Here is a 23,309-nt window from a genome sequence, read left to right as displayed (position 1 = left end):
CATACTGGCTTTCAAAAGTGTCATTCATTACAACATTGTGAACATGAGAGTCATGGCTAACTTTGGTTCTCTGGATAAATTCTCCATCCCCAACTTCATGAACTTGAAATTCTTCACTAGTGGCCAGACAGAATCTGCAAACATACTCTGCTCTGAAAGACTCAAGAAATCCATCTAATCAATGAGCAGCCAAATTGTCAGCACAGAAACACATATAACAGTACCCTTGACACTTTGACCAATGGATTCAAGAAAGACACCATCCTGTTCAAGAGTACAGAAATCATGTAACAGTGGTGCAAGTACAGCTCCATAACCATACATGTGAAGGTCTTTGTGTTTACACAACACAGCTAGCTTTATAGTGTGTAGTCCTGATAGATATTTAGGGGGTAGATTGGCCAGGACCCAATATACTGCACAAATTTTGTGAATTTTACGAGATGTGCCAAGAGGGTCAACAATTTGTAACTCATCAATATACAACTGAATTGCCAGTGTCAGTTCATCAGTAGAGAGTAACTCATTTTCACGGAAATAAGTCCCATCACGGTATGACATATACTGAGTCAAATGAGAGATAGGCTCCGTGATTTTGCTGTGAATGTCACTGTTTCTGAACAACTCCTGGATCATTTGGAGGATTGGAATATACATGATGTATATGTCCAGGTTGCCCTAAATGTCCAGGTTGCCCTAAACTGTATTTTACTGGTAATACAAGTGGATAGTAATTCCTGCCTTGCGCCCAGTGATTCCAGGTAGGCTCTGGACCCACCGCAACCCTGAACTGGATAAGCAGTTACAGTAAACTTTATGCTGGGCTGTGTCTGATACAAAGCACACCTGGACACAGGAGACGTTTAGAGTTGCAGCCTATATCTGATAGTTGGGTGGGATCTTGGCTGGATCACATTCTCACCACAAAGAAACCGGTCCTAAGATTGTTGGGGACTGGTTCAAGACCACTTATTCTCAGTATGGTTGTTTTGGTCCACACCTGAGTGCAATTACTGTATTCACACCTGCTCAAACAAATCACACCAAGGGTGAATACAAACCAGAAACTGATTCAACCAGACAAAAAAAAATGCACATGTGAAAAAGATCTAACTGAATAAATATTACCCAAAATAGAACTACATTTTCCAGCAGTGCACACTATTAAAAACTACAACATAAGCTCACTGGATGAAAAATTATTCACCCACAGGGATGTTCACTAGTCATTTTTTTGCAAGTCCGTCTCAAGTCTTTGAGGGGCAAGTCCAAGTCAAGTCTCAAGTCTCTCATTATGAGTCCAAGTCGAATCTCAACTCTCAAGCGGAGAAATTAGCACTTGGCTGAGGGGGGCTTGGACTAGTTTGGGCTAAGCCACTGCGAGTGGACATTATTTTATTGTTAAACGGGAAATTTCTTGTAAAGCAAGAATAAAAATATAGTACATTTAATTCGGTAGGTTGTGCTTTGCTGCATACAGCACAGTAAAATAAACAGCAATCGGCCAAATTAATCAGATAATTACAAATAGATATGCAGCCTATAGGCTTAGTCCATGTACTGCTATAAATAAAAATCCAGCTAAATTTAAGCAATAATAAGAATTATGTTTTATAACCAAATTGAGCGAAAAAAGTCTCAGCTACAGCGGGTGACCGTTGTCAGTGCTGATATCTGTGGTTGCGCGCATGCGCTTTGTTGCGCTTGGAAGGAACTAAATGCAGGTCACTAAACAAACAATAAAGATATACATAAAAAAATAATTATAGTAATAATAATAATAAATTACATTACACAGAGATTGTTCACGAGTCCCATATCTCGAGTCCATGTCGTCATTTGAAGGCGAGCCTCAAGTCGAGCCTGAAGTCACTGTTTGAGCGACTTAAGATTGTCTCGAGTCCGAGTCTCAAACTGTTCACCCATGACTGAAACATGCCTAATAGCATGTAATACTTCCATGAATTAAATTAGTGATTCAATTTGGCCTGGAGTGTACCAGTTTTTGGATGTATGTGACGTTATTCAGCCGCTCTTACATCAAAGTAGATTTCATGGATGTCTTCCCTGGAATATTTTATTAATTTATTCCAGATAGTCTCACTGATTTGTAAGCTTTTCACTCTTGACACATTTCTTCATTTAAAAAAAATATATATAAAAAAATTAGAGATGAGGGAATATTTCACTCTCACCACTTTTTAGCTTAATTCACGTAAGGGCCCCCTTTAGGTCCATTACAATTAAGAAGTCCAACTGAAATACAGCTGAACACATGCCCCACATTTTTTAAACTTCTATTTGTCTTGAGGCAGGAAACACACCACTACATGATTTTATGTAGAATTCCATATTATATTTGTATCACATTCATTAACTCTGTCATTAGTATATGAAGTGTATTAACTATTAAATAAAAAATAAAACTACACAAAGTTACATAAACACACAAACGCAAGTAATCATATACAAAATGTTGGGCACCACTGTCATATATCATATAGTTTATATTTTATTCTATAAGTGAGCACAAATGCTGAACACCTACAAAGAACACACTGCTTTATGTTCCCTAGTAAACTTAAAATAAACAATGATGTGTATTTGGTGAATTTCACATAATGAATGTAACTGAAATAAACACAGCTCACAGAAAGTCCAGACTCACTGATGGTCCTCACCTGTGCTCTGGGAGAGTGGAGGTGCTTCATGGGAACACATGGGGCACAGTCTGTGATGCTGACTTTGATCAGAAAGATGCAGAGGTTGTGTGTAGAGAGCTGGGCTACGGACGTCCTGTGGAGGTGCTGGGAGCAGCTGCTTTTGGCCAAAGGGAGGTCCAGATGTGGTCAGAGGAGCTTCACTGTAGAGGAAATGAACCTCGGATTTACTCCTGCCCAATATCATCTTCACTCAGACACAACTGCACTCATGATAATGATGTGGGACTGGTGTGTTCTGGTAAAGTATAAATATTTCAACTCTATTTAAAAAGTTCACTTCTCTGCTTGTCACACTCTGTGAGCAGTGGTCTGCACTTATCTGAGCTAATTCCTGTAATATGATGTTCATTCAGGTCACACAGAAGCTCGTCTGGAGAAGGGCTGGGACTCGTGTTCTGGTCGAGTGGAGCTCCAGTATCTCAGTGAGTGGGGCACAGTGTGTGATGGAAGCTGGGATATGAGAGCTGCCAGTGTCCTCTGTGGTCAGCTGAAGTGTGGGAGTGCTGTGGCTGTGTTGGGGTCAGACTGGTTTGGGGAGGGGAGTGACCGGATCTGGGCTGATGTGTTTGATTGTCAGGGAAACGAAACACACCTGTCACAATGTCCCATTTCATCATGGAGTCGAGCTGCATGCTCTCATAAACAGGACGCTGGAGTCATCTGCACGAGTAAGATCTAAAACTGTTCATATCCTCTTAGAGTAATATATAATATAAAACAAATCTATATTAATACTTTATTTAACTCATCATTCTCCTCTCCAGACTCTTCTCTGGCTCTTCATGAGGGGCGAGTGCGGTTGTCTGGAGGGAGGGAGTGTGAGGGGGAGGTGGAGGTGTACTTCAGTCAGGACTGGAGGAGAGTTCTGCTGGACTCCTGGAGTGTGTCTGAGGCCTTTGTGGTCTGCAGACAGCTGGGCTGTGGCTCTGTGCTCAACTTCTCCCCCTCCTCTTCATCCAGTCCTGAACACACACACACGTGTGTAGTGGAGTATGAGCCAAATATGAATATCGGACAATCAAGAAATGAAAAGTTTTGAATTAAAACTTTTCCAGTCTGCAGAAGACTTTTCGTCTGCAACATAGCAGCCCCCACACACACAACCAATCTAAAGACATCAAAAGAACCCTTTTAAGTAACACATGGCCCCAACACCCCCCTTCTCTCTTTTAACTAACAGGAACTGTCGAGATAACTAACTTAAAGAGACAGGAACCTCAAACAAAGAAGAGAGCTTTTACGGCCCGTTTTTATGACAATGGCACCTAAATGTCTAATCCTTATCTTTCACGGAGATCAACAGATGTTCAAACCAAAGTGACCTCGAGTGAACTCCCGTGAACCAACAGCTGAAACACGGATTAACAACGACACCAAATGGACACTGGCGGAACTACACCTCGCCCGGAGTCGCCGCAAGACAATAGCGAAAATAGTCGTTCTCTGAGTTATTTGTGTATAAACGAACGTATGAATGTCACTTTCTGTACCCTCAGATGAATGCCTACCTTCTAATGAAATGATGTATAATGCCGATTGTTTCTATTACAAAGATCAGTTTTGTCTCTGAATGAGAGAAAATGGATTAATGTTTTATTTTTCAGCGTATCATCACGAATTGGACGTGAACAATGTACTCAAGATGGGACCTTATGTAAATGTCTGATATTAATAGTCCAATGTACTCATTGTTATAGGTTGATAACAGGTATAAGAATTTTGATACGAGAAACTCATATTCCTTATGTATGAATCACAGAGTCAAAACCCCCTCCTCCTACTCTCTCTCTCTCTCTCTCTCCCTCACGAGAGTCACGTGAGTCTGGACTCGCGTCCAATCAGAAAGAGGACGCCTCCCATTAGGGCGTGACCGCGCCAGCCTTGAAAAGGCCAAACAGCAAGACAGACAAGGAGTTCGAAGTTTGAAGAGTCGCGAGGACTCTGCAGAAGTAACGGACCACGAAAGGAACTGGAAAATAGAGGACGCCGACAACAAACAAAGAAAAACCTCTCAGACTTCAGAAAAGCTTACGAGAGACGTCTCGAAATTAGCTAAGAGTATGAAGTTTTACTAATACGTCGAGTAATTTGAATATCTTTCTTTTCCTTTAATCTTGTTTATGTTTATTACCTATCGAAGTGTGATCTCACGAATGATCAAGGCGGGTGAAACTTATTTGTGGCCAAAGTAAGGTATCAACCGTTTGAGTAATCGATAACAGATATATTAACGTTATAAGCTGATTCCTGAAGACATCAATCCTGGAAAGCTGGACAACGAGACTAGCTAATACTCTGAAAAAGCCTCCCCACTACGGTGGAAAACCAGCCACGCCTGTGAAAAACCGAAGAAGGGAAATCTCGATCAACGCAGCTCAGCTCGGAATCGAGGGTCTTCAAATCGACTGTAAAGAGATCCTCCATAAGCGGGCCTGCTTCTCACCACGTGGGAACGACGAGAACACCCCGGGACACGGAGATTAAACAACAGGACGCGACGGCTCGGTGAAACGGCGAACGAGTAAGCTAGCGTATTTAACACCTTTTCAGTAGCTGATGTCCAAACAAACCCTCTTTATAATTTACCATTTATTAACCTTAGTTAGCAACAATTTAGTCACAAGTTAGAAGTGTCTAGCTCACCTTAAGGTCAAAATCAGTTCCCCCTGCCGGACACCGTGAGATTACAAGGTTGTGCTATGTTAACTAAATATCTTCTTTTTATTAATAAAACTCTCATTATTTGAAGTCACAGTGTTTGCAATTTATTCATTAGAATTTCTGAAAATCCTGAAGAACTCATTTAGCATGATTATTATTCATTCTCAAACTAATTATTAATGTTTTAATTGCTTAAACCAATTATAAATCTTAATTAATATCATTAAGTCAAATATCAGAGGTTGGAGGAGTTTGAATAAGGTCAAGGCTATAAAACAAATTATAAAATTATATATATATGTATCGGGGTGTATGACCAACATCCACTACATATAAAATATATATATTTTATTGGCGCCCACGCGAGGCCGGAAAAAGGCTTTTAATGAACAAACTGCAAAACACTGAATATCAGCTTGGGTTTATGAAATACTTTCCGCTGTTTGTGTTGCTGAATAACGATTGAGATTCAAAGCTTGATGTGGGTAATTTCGTGTTGTGTTTGTTACTGCTGAAAAACTGTTCTGTGATATATACCGGTTAGAAAATAAGCTTGGTTGTTTTTGAAAGAGCGCGGCTCTGCGCCATTTTGCATGCATTAAATTGAGGCCTGGGCACGTCTGAACTGCGCGAAATTCCGCTGTGAGACTTTGCCGTCGGATTCGACCTCCCGCCGCGAAATCCCGGCGAAGAGAGACCACCGAACCGAATACCCCCGTTCGTTTTAAACTGGGTCGCTACCAGCGTTAATAACGAGATCGCGCGCTAGGCGATTGGGAGGTTATTAAACAGCCGAAAATACGGCTTGTATGAAGAGCAGTCTGCTCTCGTCAGCTGTTCCTGTTAAACTGAAATCATATTCAGAAAGGAACGAACCCCTTTGAAGGGGCGGAGCTGAAACTAAGGAGGGAAATTCAAAACGCCCCCAAAACAGAGGAAGACAAATTCCCTCTTGTGGTATAAGTGCGTAATTGCAGGGAAAAATACTTCATAACTAGCGTCTATTGAAGCGTGTCCTCCCTTGCTCCTCCTTGTGGTCAAGCGGTGCTACCCTTGACGTTTGATTCCCGTACACCCTCTAGTGGTTGGGAGGTTGTCCGCCGAGACAACATAAGTGTTTAGCAGCCCTCTGGTGTTTAAAAGTTGTCATTACAGATGAAATTCTTTTAAAAATACCTTAGTGTAAAATCTCTGTTCCCCTTTTAAAATTTTAATTTTTATTTTTTTGATAGAGTATCTGAGCGTTTAAAATCTTTATTCCATTTTAGATTTTAATCTGATAACACCCTCTAGTGTTGAAACTTCCCGCTACAGTGGAAATTCCCATTTGTGTTAGTGTATCTGCTGGTACCGTGTCTATTGGGACTCTCACCAGCGCCGACTGGTGTCCATTGCTGCTATTGCATTGTAACTTGCTTGTCGCCCTCTGGTGTCCTAGTCTGGTATTACAATTTAAGTTCAACTTAAATACTGAAGCTCGCTGTTGCCATTCAGACTTACCTTCAGTACCCTCTGGTGGAGAAAACTTACTATCGCAATTGAAATTGTCGACCAGTTCACACTGATAAGACCTGGTATCACAGCTCTAGTGGCTGTCTCTAAACTCTGCACATCTGAATAATTACAAGTAAAGGCTTGGAAGCATAATAAGTTGATACAACTACAGCAGACAGCGTGCAATAATTAGAGATTGACACTTTAACTTGATACCAGATCACAAACGCAGTTAAAAGAGAGAGTCTTTTAATCTTGCTATTCTTAATAATTCTTTCATTTGGAAAATTCTTTTACTTTCATAATTCCTTAATTGGAAATTATATGTAGTAATAAATTTCACTTAATTTAAAATTCTTTAATCCAAATTTTTCGACAATTCTTTAATTCAAAATTTTAATAATTTTAATTATTGAAAATTTTTTCGTTAATTTTTTCTCTCTTCTTGTATTCACTTGCGCATAGCAACTTTCACTCCACCCTCTCATACTAACAGACTTCCCTTAGAGATTCACAAGTGAACTCTAACACCATACATACTAGCAGTTACTCTTAGAGCACTCGGTACAGGTGAATTTAGTTCAGATTTAGTTAGAAAAGGGATTAACGGAATTAATCCTAACTAAATAGAAGTAAGTTACACCTCGCAGTTAAAACACAGCTAACATGGCCGAAGGGACTTTTTCTTCGGAAGTATATGTAGAAGGTTTGTGGGATGAGGCATTCTCTGTTCTGACCAGCATCACCAGCGATGTGATGCCTGGACTCGCAGAAACCGTGCAGAAAACCTCACAGGCCCATCGTGACCACATGGTGGCTAAGTGGGTAGAGAACCACTTAACCGACATCCTCAAGGGCAAGCCCCTAACTGAGGCATTAGGTCAGATAGCCCTCCTCGCTGTAGTACAGCTCAGAGCCAGCGAACGTGAGCTTGAGGTATCAAGGCGACAGCAGGCAAAGGTAGAAGCAGAGCTAAGTCGACTTCAAAGCGAAATAGCTGAAGGGAACACGCTGCCCCAGGTCACACCCGATGTGCCACCTAGTGCCGCTATAGGAAGACAGGACCAGCAGGAAGATAGTGAGGATCAGGAACCAGACTCAGGGACCGTAACCTTTAGAGCTGCTGCAGCACCTCCTCTGGTATCAACGGGTATTTCCCCCTCCCCTGTGTCTCCTGTCAGTCGTCCCTTACAACGCCCTGCTAGACCCAGAGCACTGCAACCCAGTGTCTGGTCCCCTCAACCTTTACCCTCTCATGGTCCCTCATACAAGGACCTAGATAAAATCGCGCGTAATATAACCCGCTTTGATCCCAAACCTGACGGTTCTAATGATATCTTTTCCTACCTAAAAGATATTGACTTCTACCTCCAAAGGTTCCCCGGGATCACCATAGATGACAGACTATATGTGATTAAACTGACCTCCAACCGAGACGTCAGTAACTTCATTGAACGTCAGCCAGACTATGTAAAAGCGCGATATGATGTGCTGTGCCAAGCATTGGAGGAAGAATTCTCCAATCACCTGTCACAGACCGGACTGGCCGCTGCTTTGAACATAAAACAGCAACGCCAGGAATCCCCTCAGCAATATTATAATCGACTCAGACAGGCGTACTTCGGACCTAGAAATGACTCCGGAATGGAGGAAGAGTTAAATTTCAAATCACTATTTATCCAAAACCTCCATCCCCACACCAGTCATCAGTTGGGAGTCTCAGCTTGCCCTCGCACCCTGTCTAGCAGGCAGCTGCGTGATTTAGCACTCAGAGGTTTCCTCAAAACCCAACAAATTCCCAACAGGCGGTCCGAAACACCCCAAGTCTTCAATGTCGACTCCAGTTCCCCACATTTAGAGTTAGAAGGTGCCACCCAGGCCGATCCACAAAGATCCGCCCTGGACCCTTCCTCCACTCCGTGGACCAGTGAGGGCCCGAAACCTCATCCGCCCTCACACCAATACAAGCGCTACCCTCCTCGCAGGCCAGACAGAAATCACGACAAAGATTTCTGGAACCCTCGGGACAGGGCTGGGTATGGTCGTGACTATCACCCTATAGAAAACCGCGGTGCGGGCCGTGGAAAACCATCACATCCCCATAAGGGATATGAGCGAACAGCTCCGAACCAGCTTTCTAATTCCTATAGAGAAAAGAAAGAGAAATACTGGTATCAAAATAAAGAAAATCACACTAAAGACAAGCTTAAAGGCACGGAACCCAGCTCTAAGGAGTTAGAGGACATCCGCCGAATGCTTGCAATGATTTGCAAAGAGAAAAAGAAAAAACCTGACGTTCTTTCTATCACCTCTTCGCGGTCTAACCCAAAGCCATCCTCTAACACCCCAAAGATGTTAGAGAGTTATGTAGGAGAAGTGACAAGCGAAGCTCCGTCTTCTAGCGCACCGCGCAATCTCCTAGTGACCCAAACAAACACTGAAAACCCGATGATACAGGGGGGTGACTTGCAACCACCCTCCAGTGCTGTTTTGGTTGTTCAGTTAGACGGTAAAGAAGGTTTAACGCCAAATGACCCCTCAGTCATTGAAGGCGACACACCCGTCCGACAATTCATGGGACACCTAACGGAAAAAGGGGTTGCACGCAAATTCTACTTGTCCACCATTGTGGAAAGAAGGCTAGTACATGAGGCCCTATTGGACACTGCATCAGATGTCACGCTCATGTCTTCCGCCTTATTCCACCAGGTTCGAGCCATTGCGCGGCGTGAAAATCGCGAGATACAGCTCCAAAACTGCCCTCTTAAAATTCAGCCGTATTCACATGCAGGCCTCACTATCCAGTCTATGGCACTAATACACTTAGCCATTGGACCAATGACCTTAGTGCATCCAGTCCATGTGTCTCCTCTCGAAACAATTCCCTTCCTCATCGGCAAAGATCTCCTTAATCGCTTCGAACCACTGATTGACTTCAAAAGGTCAAAGATCTGGGCACAAGTGCGTGAGCCGTTACCCATCTGCACCCCATACCACCGGGAAGCTCAGTGTTGCCGCCTCGAAATCCGGCCTGAATCAATAGGAGATCCACCCAGTCAGATCCCTCACTTCGAGGAAGAGGAAACTGAGCCCATGGCAGCCACACCAGAGACAGCAGTCTCTCCCTGGCCCCCTAGTGCCATGTTAGAACAACGGAACACATTCCTGTGCACTTTCACACAGCCGTCCACAACAGACGCTCCAGGCCTTCCCATCGTGAATGGTCTCACAATGCAGGACTATCGTGTAGACAATGCAGTTCTGGCTCTATGGGCCGACCAGTCCGCCATAAGCCAAACCCTCTTTAACACTCTGCGCCTCACTCAACCAAATATTCCTTTGGTGAGCAGTCCTTGTCGCTTTCCTCTTAACCTGGCATCAAAAGCAATGTCACCCACTGATGGAATTTGCGCTTTAACCGTCCAGTGGAACAAAAGGGTAATCACCCATTATTTCTTAGTCGTCCCTAACTTGCCGCACGACGTTTACATTGGTAGTGACTTCTTGGTGCGCCTCGACGTCCACGTAGACACCCTCAATAGTGTACTGTGGTCTTTGACTGATGTTTCAACGGAAACCTGGTCCTCCGATCTCAGCAACCTAGGCTCAGGACAAACTATTCCCGAGGTATGTCAGGTCACTAACCAAGGTTCACTTGTGGTACCTGCGAACGCAGCAAATGTACCCATCCGCTTAGTCATGCGACCTGGCCAACACTTAAGCCACGCGCATGCACTTTTCCAACCGTCACCTCAGTTCTTCGAACTAGGCCTCACCCTCGAAGCCACACCTTTGGTGGAGACGCGAGCAAGATCCACCTATCTATTCGTACGGAACGAAACCACTCAACCCTTGACGATCCCTCACTCATCTCCTCTGGGTTGGTTAGTCAGTACGAAATTCCATGACTTCGAGTTGCGAATTCCGATCATAGGACCAATGCCTGAATCCCTGCTTCTTGATCATGCAGAATCAAAGGTGTTCTACACTCATCCGACACGAGCTGTTGCTCTCTTCTCAGCTCTGGACATGAGTAATGATGCCATTTGCAGGATAGATCTCGCTGACGACAATCAAATGACGATCACGGTCCTTTCCATAGATTCATCCCCGGAATCCTCCCGGGAACCATCTCTTCTTCCCGAAGCGGGAGAAAACACTTCAAATCCGCGTACTTCGAAAGAACTATCTGACTCCGAATTTCGTATCCAAGTCGAACAAGTTCTAAAGGAGGCCGACGCCCTCCAAAGCAAAGAAGAACGTGAGAAACTCTGTGAAGTGCTCCTTAAATATCAAAAATCTTTTTCCAAAGATTCAACGGACTGTGGTCTCACTGACATTCATTCAGTACGTATTCCCACTCGTCCGGGAGCACCACCCACGTTTGTCCGCCAATACAAAATTCCGTTGGCATCCTATGAACCGGTACAAGAAATCATTAATGACTTGCTGGAAAAGGGCATAATTCGACCCTGTAACAGCACGTACTCGGCACCATTATGGCCCGTCATAAAACCAAATGGTAAATGGCGCTTAACCATCGACTATCGGAAACTAAATCAACAGGTTCCCTTGTCTCGATGGCCGATGACACAATTGGAGCAAGAGCTTCCCTCGGTCCGAAACGCTAAATACTTTTCCACCATCGATGTAGCCTCTGGCTTCTGGACCATCCCGGTGCAAGCAGAAGACCAACACAAGCTCGCTTTCACTTTCGCAAACCGACAGTACACATTCACTAGGTGCCCTTTTGGATATGCCAACTCACCCGCGGAGTTTAATATTTTCTTAAACAAAGCATGCCCTGATGCCCGCGAGCGAGGCACCCTCATATATGTGGACGACATACTCATGCGTAACCACTCCCTACAGGCACACATTGACGAGATTGATCATGTTCTTGACCAGCTTACAACAGCAGGTGCGAAAATATCACTCTCCAAATGTCAGTGGTGCAGAACAAAAGTGAATTACGTCGGTCTGCTCGTAAGCACTGATGGTGTTGAACCACAAGTGAGTCGAGTGCAAGGGGTAACAAACCTCGCAGCACCCACCAACCTTAAGGAACTCCGCAGTTTCTTAGGAGTATGCAACTACTCACGACAATTCATAGAGAACTATGCGGACCTAGCTCGTCCACTTTATGACCTCCTGAAAAAGGACACTCCGTTCACCTGGGGCGAAGCCCAGGAACACGCCATGCAGGCACTAAAATCGAAACTGTGCACGGCCCCATGCCTTGCCTATCCTGACAGTAGCAAAGAATTCTACCTAGAAGTAGGGTTCTCGAACCACTGTCTCAGCTCCGGTCTGTATCAATTACACGATAGAGACAAACGTGTCATAGCCTATGCTAGTAAAACTATGCTGGCTGCCGAAAACAAATACAGTGACTGCGAAAAAGCACTACTAGCAACAGTGTGGGCAGTCAAACATTTCTCCAACTACCTAGGTGGTCAGAAGGTGATTGTTGAAACTCATCATCAACCAGTCACTTTCCTAAACAGCCAACGAATTCGAGAGGGTGTAGTAACTAACGCTCGAGTAGCGTCATGGCTAATGGCTCTCCAAAGCTTTGACTTAGAGGTGCGTTACGCGCAAAACTACAAGAGCCCCCTAGGCACAGGCCTTGCTTCCTGCAGGCGATGCGAAGGAAACATTCCTTCCCAAGTGCCACAAACTCCAGAAACCCTCTTACCCACCGTGGCTAACCACCACTATTTTGATCCTAACACATGCAAAGACCTTGTCACTGCATATGTAGATGGCTGTTCGTTCCGCCGAGAACACACCCTGATGGCAGGGGTGGGTATTATCGGAATAAACGGATGGCCTCACGAACCCCTAAGTTTCAAATTGGGTGCTCAGTCCTCCCAATATGCTGAAATAGCAGGAATTCTTATCACAATCCAGTCTGCAGTCCAGAAAAGCATAAAAACGTTGGTGATCTGCACAGACTCCAACTACGCGCGCCTAAGCTTCACATGCCACTTGAGACTGTGGAAAACCAACAACTACACCACGTCAAACAAAAAGCCAGTTAAACACAAAGAGCTTTTCGCGGCATGCGAACACTTGGTAGACACACATGACCTGCAGATCTACTGGAAGAAAGTGAAGGGTCACTCCCGAGTCCCGGGAGATGACAAAGAATTCAATGATCAAGCAGATAGCTTAGCCAAGCAAGGGGCCCGCGAAGGCACATCGTGGACATTCGATCCCTCCCTTTTTCCAAACCCACCCGACATCGAAGTCCTAGCTGTCACACGGTCTCGAACTATAACAAAGGCGTCGCCTGACAATGCCAAAACTACCATTGTCTCTATTAACCCTGCTTTTTCGGACGCTGACTTAGTTACTCTCCAAGCTCGAGACCCATCCATTTCTAAAATGCTTAGCCATGTCTCTGACCCTTCTACTAATCCCATCGCAGCACAAGATCTTGACACCATACCAGGCCTTAAAGACCTATACGGCGCCAAAGCGTCCCTCCAAGTCGTCAAAGGCTTGCTAGTTCATGCCACTGACTCGCACACTTCACCTACGTTCGTGGTTCCTCAGTGCCACAGGGGGGTGATGCTGATGCACGCCCATGACTCCCCATCTGCGGGACACAAAGGGGTCAAAGCAACACACCATGCGCTCAAGCAGGTGGCATATTGGCCCCACATGGTAAAAGATGTGGCTGACTACATTAAAGGCTGTCTGGTATGTTGCCAATTTCAACCCTCGAATCCTCTTCATAGAGCCCCCTTGCAAAAGAAAGGAGTATCCTTCCCTTGGTCAAACCTCCAGATAGACTGGGTTGGACCACTCACTCGAACAGTAAGAGGTAACAAGTACTTCCTCACAGTCACGTGTGCATTCACTAAATGGGTAGAATGCCTCCCCGCACCGAATGACACAGCACTAACCACTGCATACTTACTGATGAACCATGTCTTCTCACGGTTTGGCCTACCCAGCCGTGTCGACTCTGACAGAGGGACACATTTCACAGCTGAGGTCATGCAGCAGCTCTGGCAACTCTTAGGAGTAAAAGCCAGCCTTCACATTAGCTACCATCCTCAAAGCTCAGGTCAGGTAGAGCGAGCCAACCGAACTGTTGTTAGCATACTGAAAAAGTACGTAGCAGCAAACCAACGAGACTGGGATGTCAAACTCCCCCTCGTACTGATGGCCATACGGGCGACCCCACACGACGCGGTCGGGGTCTCACCCTTTGAGTTGATGACAGGGAGACAAATGACTCTGCCTCTACATCTGTTATATCAGCCAGGTGAAGCTAGCATAGCCGTAGCCTACACCACTCATCAGTATATGGAGGACCTGCAGAAACACCTCAAAGCTACTTTCGCCTTTGCCCAGCAGAAACTGGAAAGAAGTGCAGAAGGTCGCAAAGCGTACTATGATCACAAAGCATCCCACGATGAACTCCAAATAGGGGACAAAGTATGGTACTACATCTTTATCCAACCTGTTGGAAGGTCGCGAAAAACAGGGGGGAATTTGGCCCGCAAATTCCTACCCCGATGGTCCGGTCCCTACAAGATAACAGACAAACTGTCCCCCGTTGTTTACAGGATCAAAATAAACAAAGCTCGGGGCAGTACTGAATTCAAATGGGTCCACCGCAACCAAATCCGACCACACACAACCCCCATGGGACTTGTAGGGGATACTAACGCTTGTGTTAGATCATAAACGGCAGAACCAAAGGCAGGGAGAGTGTTAGTTAACAAACAACTATAACCTTCTACTCACACCTTAGTTCTCCTATCCCTTTTCCCTTTTTCTCTCACTCTTTAGCAGGCAACGAGCTTCTAACCAGACTGAGGACACTCAGGGTGCAAGACCCTAGTCCCTCATCGTCAATTATTGTAGAGTGCTTACCCTAGGAAATTTTTATCAAAAAGGGGGGTATCGTGAAAATTTCTTATAATTTATCTAAACGACTCGCCGTAAATACCCTAAATCTAACCATGAGCATCTCTTCCGGTAGGATGGCCCCGCTGCTCATTCTCCTGATCGTCGGCTCCCTAGGAACCGCTGTGCTCCCTGAAGTGATTGAACCAGGTCCTGACTCAAGAATAATACTGAAAGACCAGCCGGGACTGCCAATCACTAATTGCCGCCTCCATACCCAGAGAGTATTTGTACGGTTGAATCCCGCCGAAGCGTGTAGCAAAAACCTACCGATAACCACGCTGCAGACTGGCCGGAATGGAGTTAGATGGACTGAGGAAGCTATCAGCCATGCTGAAGCCGACGTAACTCACATGCTCCGCCAGTTACAAAAGTTTACCGTAACGCAATCAGAACTAAATGGTTTTAATAAACGACCTAAACGCTTCATAGGCGGATTGTTAATGGCAGCTGCAACTGTGGGATCACTACTGAGTCTCGGAACGTCCGCCGTCAATGCCGTCAATGTAGCCACTGTTAAACGTCAAGTAGGGGAATTGCAAGCGGAAATTCCGAACATTAAAACCCAATTAGACAAACAGCAGCAGCACCTGCAAACCATTGGGCAAACCCTACGTGGCACCGTCGTAGTGCTCAACGCTCACAGTGTCGCTTTGAACAAAACGCTCCAGACGGTTAACTCCATGCTCTCAGTAGTACAACTTGACCTTGCCCACATCCAGCTTGTGAATATGTTATTGTCTGATATGCTACAAGAAATCAGCTCCTCTGTAGATAGCCTAGCCATGGGGAGAATCCCTCCCTACCTGGTGCCCCTATCCTTAGTACAGGAGATTTTATCCACAGCAACTCGAGAAGTAGTTACTGATCTCCAGGCCCACCTAGCCTATACCTTAGGTAGCGCCATCCCAATTTATGTTAATCCTCAAGACCGAGAATTAGCATTCATTATTAACCTTCCCATAATGGCGCCTGAAAACATATACCGTTTGAAAGATGTTGTCAACGTTGGTTTCTGGCAAGATTCTGCCTACGTTCGTGTGAAAACAACATCTCTTGTAGCATACCAAGACGATAACCCTGACCTATATCTGGTACCCAATTTGCTTATGTGCACACTCACTAAAGACATTCACTACTTGTGCCCTAGCAAACCTTTCATTCGTGACAGCGCAAATGGGATCTGTGGCCTTAAGCCTATGATGAGTAATACTCAATGCCCGGTAGTCGTCACGCCCCGACGTTTGGTAACCAGTACTCAAGCTGAAATTGTTGGAAATCGTTGGTTGGTTAACACCCCCTTTAGAGAGGCCCTACTAACCTATGATCAACATGACACCTCAGAAAGGGTACTCCTTCCTAGCCAAACCTTCTGGGTAGACGTCCCCGTAAACGCAATCTTACATGTAGGAGACCTGGCCCTGTATCACCTAAACCCTGACCAATATGAGAGCGACATAGAAATCTCAGAGTTCTTCTCCAAACACACCATCGAGCTAGATACTAAAACCCTAACTCGCCTAGAATATGAGGGAACCCAAGTCATTGACCTGACCCCCATAGATAACACTCTTAGAGAACTGTCGTCTCAACCCCTATGGCCAGTTCAGCCTGTCACCTATGCATGGTCCACCCCGGACACCTTACTAGTTACCCTGGTAGGATTAGGATATCTTTTGACCTTTGGTATAGCTTGGTTCTATTTCAAACGCACTCGAGCCCTCCAGAGCAGGTTAGAAACTTGGTCTAATAAAATGGTCAAATTCGTTAGACATAAGAGAGCCCAGAGAGGTGAACCCCCAAGTTTTAGATATGAAGCCGAAGGCCATGTCGAAGAATCAGCTCTCGAGGTTGCGTTTGAACAAGACCTGCCCCTAAATAATTAGGATCCCTTCAACATGCAAACATACACATTCCATATACACCCATACACTAATAGGAATACATCAGCTCTGGAAATGTGTTTGAATATGCTTGCTGACCTCACCTTCCTCCACAGCAAAAGTTCTTTTCAGCTCCATGATCCCTGACGAACCATAAAACTGAAAAGAAAGGGGGGAATGTAGTGGAGTATGAGCCAAATATGAATATCGGACAATCAAGAAATGAAAAGTTTTGAATTAAAACTTTTCCAGTCTGCAGAAGACTTTTCGTCTGCAACATAGCAGCCCCCACACACACAACCAATCTAAAGACATCAAAAGAACCCTTTTAAGTAACACATGGCCCCAACACCCCCCTTCTCTCTTTTAACTAACAGGAACTGTCGAGATAACTAACTTAAAGAGACAGGAACCTCAAACAAAGAAGAGAGCTTTTACGGCCCGTTTTTATGACAATGGCACCTAAATGTCTAATCCTTATCTTTCACGGAGATCAACAGATGTTCAAACCAAAGTGACCTCGAGTGAACTCCCGTGAACCAACAGCTGAAACACGGATTAACAACGACACCAAATGGACACTGGCGGAACTACACCTCGCCCGGAGTCGCCGCAAGACAATAGCGAAAATAGTCGTTCTCTGAGTTATTTGTGTATAAACGAACGTATGAATGTCACTTTCTGTACCCTCAGATGAATGCCTACCTTCTAATGAAATGATGTATAATGCCGATTGTTTCTATTACAAAGATCAGTTTTGTCTCTGAATGAGAGAAAATGGATTAATGTTTTATTTTTCAGCGTATCATCACGAATTGGACGTGAACAATGTACTCAAGATGGGACCTTATGTAAATGTCTGATATTAATAGTCCAATGTACTCATTGTTATAGGTTGATAACAGGTATAAGAATTTTGATACGAGAAACTCATATTCCTTATGTATGAATCACAGAGTCAAAACCCCCTCCTCCTACTCTCTCTCTCTCTCTCTCTCCCTCACGAGAGTCACGTGAGTCTGGACTCGCGTCCAATCAGAAAGAGGACGCCTCCCATTAGGGCGTGACCGCGCCAGCCTTGAAAAGGCCAAACAGCAAGACAGACAAGGAGTTCGAAGTTTGAAGAGTCGCGAGGACTCTGCAGAAGTAACGGACCACGAAAGGAACTGGAAAATAGAGGACGCCGACAACAAACAAAGAAAAACCTCTCAGACTTCAGAAAAGCTTACGAGAGACGTCTCGAAATTAGCTAAGAGTATGAAGTTTTACTAATACGTCGAGTAATTTGAATATCTTTCTTTTCCTTTAATCTTGTTTATGTTTATTACCTATCGAAGTGTGATCTCACGAATGATCAAGGCGGGTGAAACTTATTTGTGGCCAAAGTAAGGTATCAACCGTTTGAGTAATCGATAACAGATATATTAACGTTATAAGCTGATTCCTGAAGACATCAATCCTGGAAAGCTGGACAACGAGACTAGCTAATACTCTGAAAAAGCCTCCCCACTACGGTGGAAAACCAGCCACGCCTGTGAAAAACCGAAGAAGGGAAATCTCGATCAACGCAGCTCAGCTCGGAATCGAGGGTCTTCAAATCGACTGTAAAGAGATCCTCCATAAGCGGGCCTGCTTCTCACCACGTGGGAACGACGAGAACACCCCGGGACACGGAGATTAAACAACAGGACGCGACGGCTCGGTGAAACGGCGAACGAGTAAGCTAGCGTATTTAACACCTTTTCAGTAGCTGATGTCCAAACAAACCCTCTTTATAATTTACCATTTATTAACCTTAGTTAGCAACAATTTAGTCACAAGTTAGAAGTGTCTAGCTCACCTTAAGGTCAAAATCAGTTCCCCCTGCCGGACACCGTGAGATTACAAGGTTGTGCTATGTTAACTAAATATCTTCTTTTTATTAATAAAACTCTCATTATTTGAAGTCACAGTGTTTGCAATTTATTCATTAGAATTTCTGAAAATCCTGAAGAACTCATTTAGCATGATTATTATTCATTCTCAAACTAATTATTAATGTTTTAATTGCTTAAACCAATTATAAATCTTAATTAATATCATTAAGTCAAATATCAGAGGTTGGAGGAGTTTGAATAAGGTCAAGGCTATAAAACAAATTATAAAATTATATATATATGTATCGGGGTGTATGACCAACATCCACTACACGTGTGTGAGGGGTTTCAACTGCTCTGGGAGTGAAGCTCATCTGGGGAACTGCAGCAGTGCAGAAGTAGTAAACTGCAGCTCCAGAGAACAGCTATCTATCACCTGCTCTGGTGAGAATTACAATATTGTTTATATAATACAAAATTGAGCAGCATATTGTTATACTAGGTAAAACTAAAAGTAACTTTATGTAGCACTGTGTTTATTCATTTTCCTCCCAACAGAGTATAAGGAGATCAGACTCACTGAGGGCTGTGAGGGGAACCTGGAAGTGTTCTACAATAGGACCTGGGGTAATGTGTGTGTAAATCACATGTCTGAAGAAACACCCAGTGTGATCTGTCGAGAGCTAAACTGTGGAGGAACTGGCAGTGTATCCTGGGGCACAGCGAGAGTGGAATCAGCTCTTTACTGGCTGGATGAAGTGAAATGTAGGAAACATGACCCCACCCTGGGGCACTGTCCATCTTCACCCTGGGGTCAGAAAAGGTATAATAATCGCAATGAGGTGGCTCTCATCACCTGCTCAGGTAGGTTGTTTCTCTCTACAGATTATAGTGCTGTTACTGATTGGCAGTCAATTTTAGATAAATGTTGTCATGAATTCATAAAGTAAATCTTCTGATAGACAGACATGGGATCTGGGTGTTTACCTTTTTTTTTCTTACAGAAGATCCAAGCCAGTCACATCCTCGACAGAAATGCTCTTCATCTCGCCTCCAGAAGGGCTGCTCAGGTTAGGCCCTTCATGTAATTGTTTTACATAAGATAGTCTGCTAATGTGGATTTTCTAGGTTAGTTATAAGACACTTACTCTGGCCTACACTGTCAAAAGTTTATTGGGATTGTAGGAATCTAAAAATATATTTCAGCATGTTACTATACATTATATTATATTTATTTTATATATATATTATATCAACAGTCTTCATGTGTTTTGTAGATCACCTGCCTCTCAGACTGAGTGGAGGAAATAGAAGCTGCTCTGGGAGACTGGAGGTGTATTATAACTCTAAGTGGGGGTCTGTCAGTGATGATCTGTGGGACATCAGGGATGCTCAGGTGGTCTGCAGGGAGCTGGGCTGTGGGCCGGCGCTGAGGGCTGATGGGAGTGCTGTCTTTGGTGCTGGTGAAGGGCCGATCTGGCTGAACAGAGTGAAGTGTAAAGGGAATGAGATTCACCTGTGGGACTGTCCTCATTCCCTGAAGAACCACACTGACCGCTCCCACAGACAGGACGCTGGAGTCACCTGTGCAGGTCAGAGACCACTGGAGTCTGGAGTTTCAGACATCAGTCAAAACACCTTCATCCATCACTGTTAATAATCCACAAGCTGAACTGTAAAACATTCTGAAATTATAAAGCTAAAGGTAAATTGTGGGCACTTGTAATGTATGACTTCACTTTGTCCAATGTGTATTTCTATTCTATGTGCTTTTGGATTTATTGTATTGTTTTTATTATTTCTATTTACAGATTTAGAGTCCCCTGCTGCTGCAGTCACAAGAACCTCCTCCATCACCACCACCACAAGTACTTTTTAAAACTGAAAATTATTTCTTAATGTGTCTGTGTTTTTTTTTCCAGTTGCTCAGACAGTCCCTCCTCTACCAGTTGTTCCCTTCATCTATCCAGTGTCTCTCCTGGTGCTGGGAGCGCTGCTCTTCCTGGCCTTAGTGCTTCTGTTTGTGCTGTTTTATCAGAACAGAGTGCTCAGGAGAGGTAGAGAGATTCAGAAATCATCTACAATCCACTTTCTGTACTTTCTCTAAACATCATTAGTCCTTCAATCTGTCATCAGTCTTCTCTTCTACTGACCTGGCTCCCTGTTTCTCTCTGTGTCTCTCACAGTGCTCTCTAAGAGGAGGCGTAAGACTCTGACTGAAGCAGTCTATGAGGAGATCGACCGCAGACACACCACTAAAAGTATCCCCTCCACTCAAAGCGGTCAGTGATATGTGGAGAGTTCTATAGTAAATTTATTTTATTACATTAAAGTTTACTTACATCTGAGATCATGGAAAACATGCCATGATTCTGTGATTAAAGGGGTGTTTATTTTTCTGTAATAAATCACTATTTCTGTATATTTACAATAAGAGAAAATTAGTTCAGTGACAGATTGAGTTAGATAAGATGGTTATGGTTTTTTTCATTATGGTTATTGTGTAATTCTGCTGAAAAACACATATTCAGGAGCTACGTTTAACCTGCATCATTCCTGTAAATCTTCTATTTCTGGTGAGAGAGAGATAGAGAGACAGATTTGTGGGACAGGATTGTGAGTGTGTGAGCTTGTTTGTGACAGAGTGAATGAATGAATAAGCAGGTCAATTAAAATGTGAACGAATGAGTGAGGGATAGAACAAGTAAGTTGGTGCTTGAATAAGACCACATAACTGAACTAATAAATCAGTGGCCTAAGCAGAGTGACAGAGTGAGCGATAGATTTAGTAAGAGAAGAGTGACTTCCCAAATGACTATTAGTGATTGATTGATTGACTGATCAAAGTGTTTTGAGCACACCCATTAATCCTGAACTAATCCCCAACTCCTTTGCTGAAATGGAATTCCAAATTTGCAAGGTACCCCTTCCATGCTTCACTCTTGCCTGCAGACACTCATTATTGTACTGCTCTCCTGCCCTTCAGCAAACTGCCTTTTGTTAAAACCAAATATTTCAATATTTTTATATTGACTCCTCAATACAGAGCACCTACTGCCATTTTTCTGCATAGTTGAGTTGCTTGACCTGGGGCCGGTCTGCTAAAGTCCAATTTAAGTTTTCCTTAAATTAAAACCGGTTGCACAAAACTTTTCGTTAATGTTTCCTTAAAATGTTCACTTATGTATTTAACGTTTTTTCCTCATCTTAAGGAATCCCTTATTAAATCGTTGCACAAAACACCTTAGCAACTAAACTAAGTAAAACAACTTAAAGTACCTCTGATACTGTCTTAACCGCAACATGGCCGAGTTCATTGCAATAAATGAACATATCCCGAGGAGAGTATTCCACAACTGGGAGAACCCACTGGATACGCTTAATTATGAGCAGTTGATTTTAAATTATACATTTGATCTGCAGTCAATTCATGATTTGTTTAATCGAGTTGGATCATGCTACTTTCTGCAGCTGTGCTATTCCTTCAGAAATGCAGTTAATGATTTCTGTCCGATTTTATGTTACGAGATCCTTCCAGTCAGTAATAGGCGAGGCATTTCATGTCCACAAGTCAACAGTGTGCCACATCATTCAATGAGTTTCAAATGCCCTAACCCGTCTGCTTTTATTGTATTCCTCCAGGATTGTCTTTTTCTTGTTTTCTTTTGTTTTTTTTGTTGCGATAACATAAAATAGATTTTACTCCCGTATAAAATATCCTTTATCACATTTCCTAATGGAAGGAATTCTTTTAGGGGATACTATGCAACACCCTTAAATAAATCCCTCAGTTAAGGAGAAATTAACCCGTAAGTGTCAGGGGAAAGCTTAAGGTGTTTTGTACAACTGGCCCCTGGTTTCCATGTTTAAGGTGTGGCTTTTTTGGCTGTATATCATCTATGAAGACCACTTCAGGCCAAACATCTCTGAAAAGAAGTTAGGTGCACCTGGTACCACAGGTTTCTGCTAGTTCTGATCTAATGGCATTGCAGGAAATCTTCTGATTTTGAAGGGAAGAAAGCATGATGTGTTTTTCATCAGCTGCAAGCTTTCTTGGCTAACCACTGCATGTAAGGTCCTCAACACTGCCCATTTCTTTGTGCTTTTTCAAAAGATCAGCACATCCTGAAACCCTAATCTTTTGCAAGACTTTGCAAGGGGAGAGACTTTGCTGATGCAGTATGACTAACTACATTGTGTCTTGCTGCTGTGCAGTCTTGCCATGATGCCCTTTTGAGACTCCTACACACTTGCTTCTGTTTTAGCTTGATAGTGTTTTGACCTATATATATATGATCGTTGTCATCTGTTTGGTATATTTGGTTAGTCAAACTGATTATCTGACTATAATCCTATAAAATCCCTGAGTTTGTACAACTGTAGAAGCTAGAAGAACAGATGCTGTTTTGAAGGCAAAGTCTGCTCTTTTGTTCATTTACTTTGCATTTTGTTAATTGATAAAGCAAATTATTAACAGTTCTATTTTTTGAAAGCATTCTTATTTTGCAACATGTTTTCCACACCTGCCTAAAATGTTTACACTGTAATGTACATGTAATCAAACTGGCTCTGATGCATCTATCTGCGGAGCAGGAGAGCAAGTGGCAGATGCTAGACCAGCAGTCAAAATGGCAGGCAGAAATGGTCAAACTAGTTAAAGAGTCATCGTTACTGAAGAAACAGTGGAAGCAAGGAACCGAGGAGGAAAAAGAGGGTATTATGATTTTGTAAGAAGAGGTTAGAAGTGAGTTGATGAGACAAGAGCA

General features: G+C 43.6%; 1 protein-coding gene across 1 annotated transcript in view; it reads left to right on the top strand.

Moving 5' to 3' along the window:
* Positions 1 to 22,789, top strand: part of LOC136676743 (deleted in malignant brain tumors 1 protein-like) — a 98,308-nt gene extending 75,519 nt beyond the window's left edge. The window contains 9 exon segments of the mRNA XM_066653950.1: positions 2,647 to 2,961; positions 3,077 to 3,391; positions 3,488 to 3,682; positions 19,102 to 19,407; positions 19,548 to 19,613; positions 19,821 to 20,135; positions 20,355 to 20,600; positions 20,730 to 20,825; positions 22,658 to 22,789. Coding sequence (XP_066510047.1) covers positions 2,647 to 2,961; positions 3,077 to 3,391; positions 3,488 to 3,682; positions 19,102 to 19,407; positions 19,548 to 19,613; positions 19,821 to 20,135; positions 20,355 to 20,422 — 1,580 coding nt within the window. The 3' untranslated portion in view covers positions 20,423 to 20,600; positions 20,730 to 20,825; positions 22,658 to 22,789.
* Positions 22,790 to 23,309: the final 520 nt, after the last annotated feature.

Source organism: Hoplias malabaricus, chromosome 2 (assembly GCF_029633855.1).
Source record: "Hoplias malabaricus isolate fHopMal1 chromosome 2, fHopMal1.hap1, whole genome shotgun sequence".
Taxonomy (NCBI): Eukaryota; Metazoa; Chordata; class Actinopteri; order Characiformes; family Erythrinidae; genus Hoplias; species Hoplias malabaricus.
Note: the sequence above shows the minus strand (reverse complement) of the source record. Positions and strands in the feature narration are given on the sequence as shown.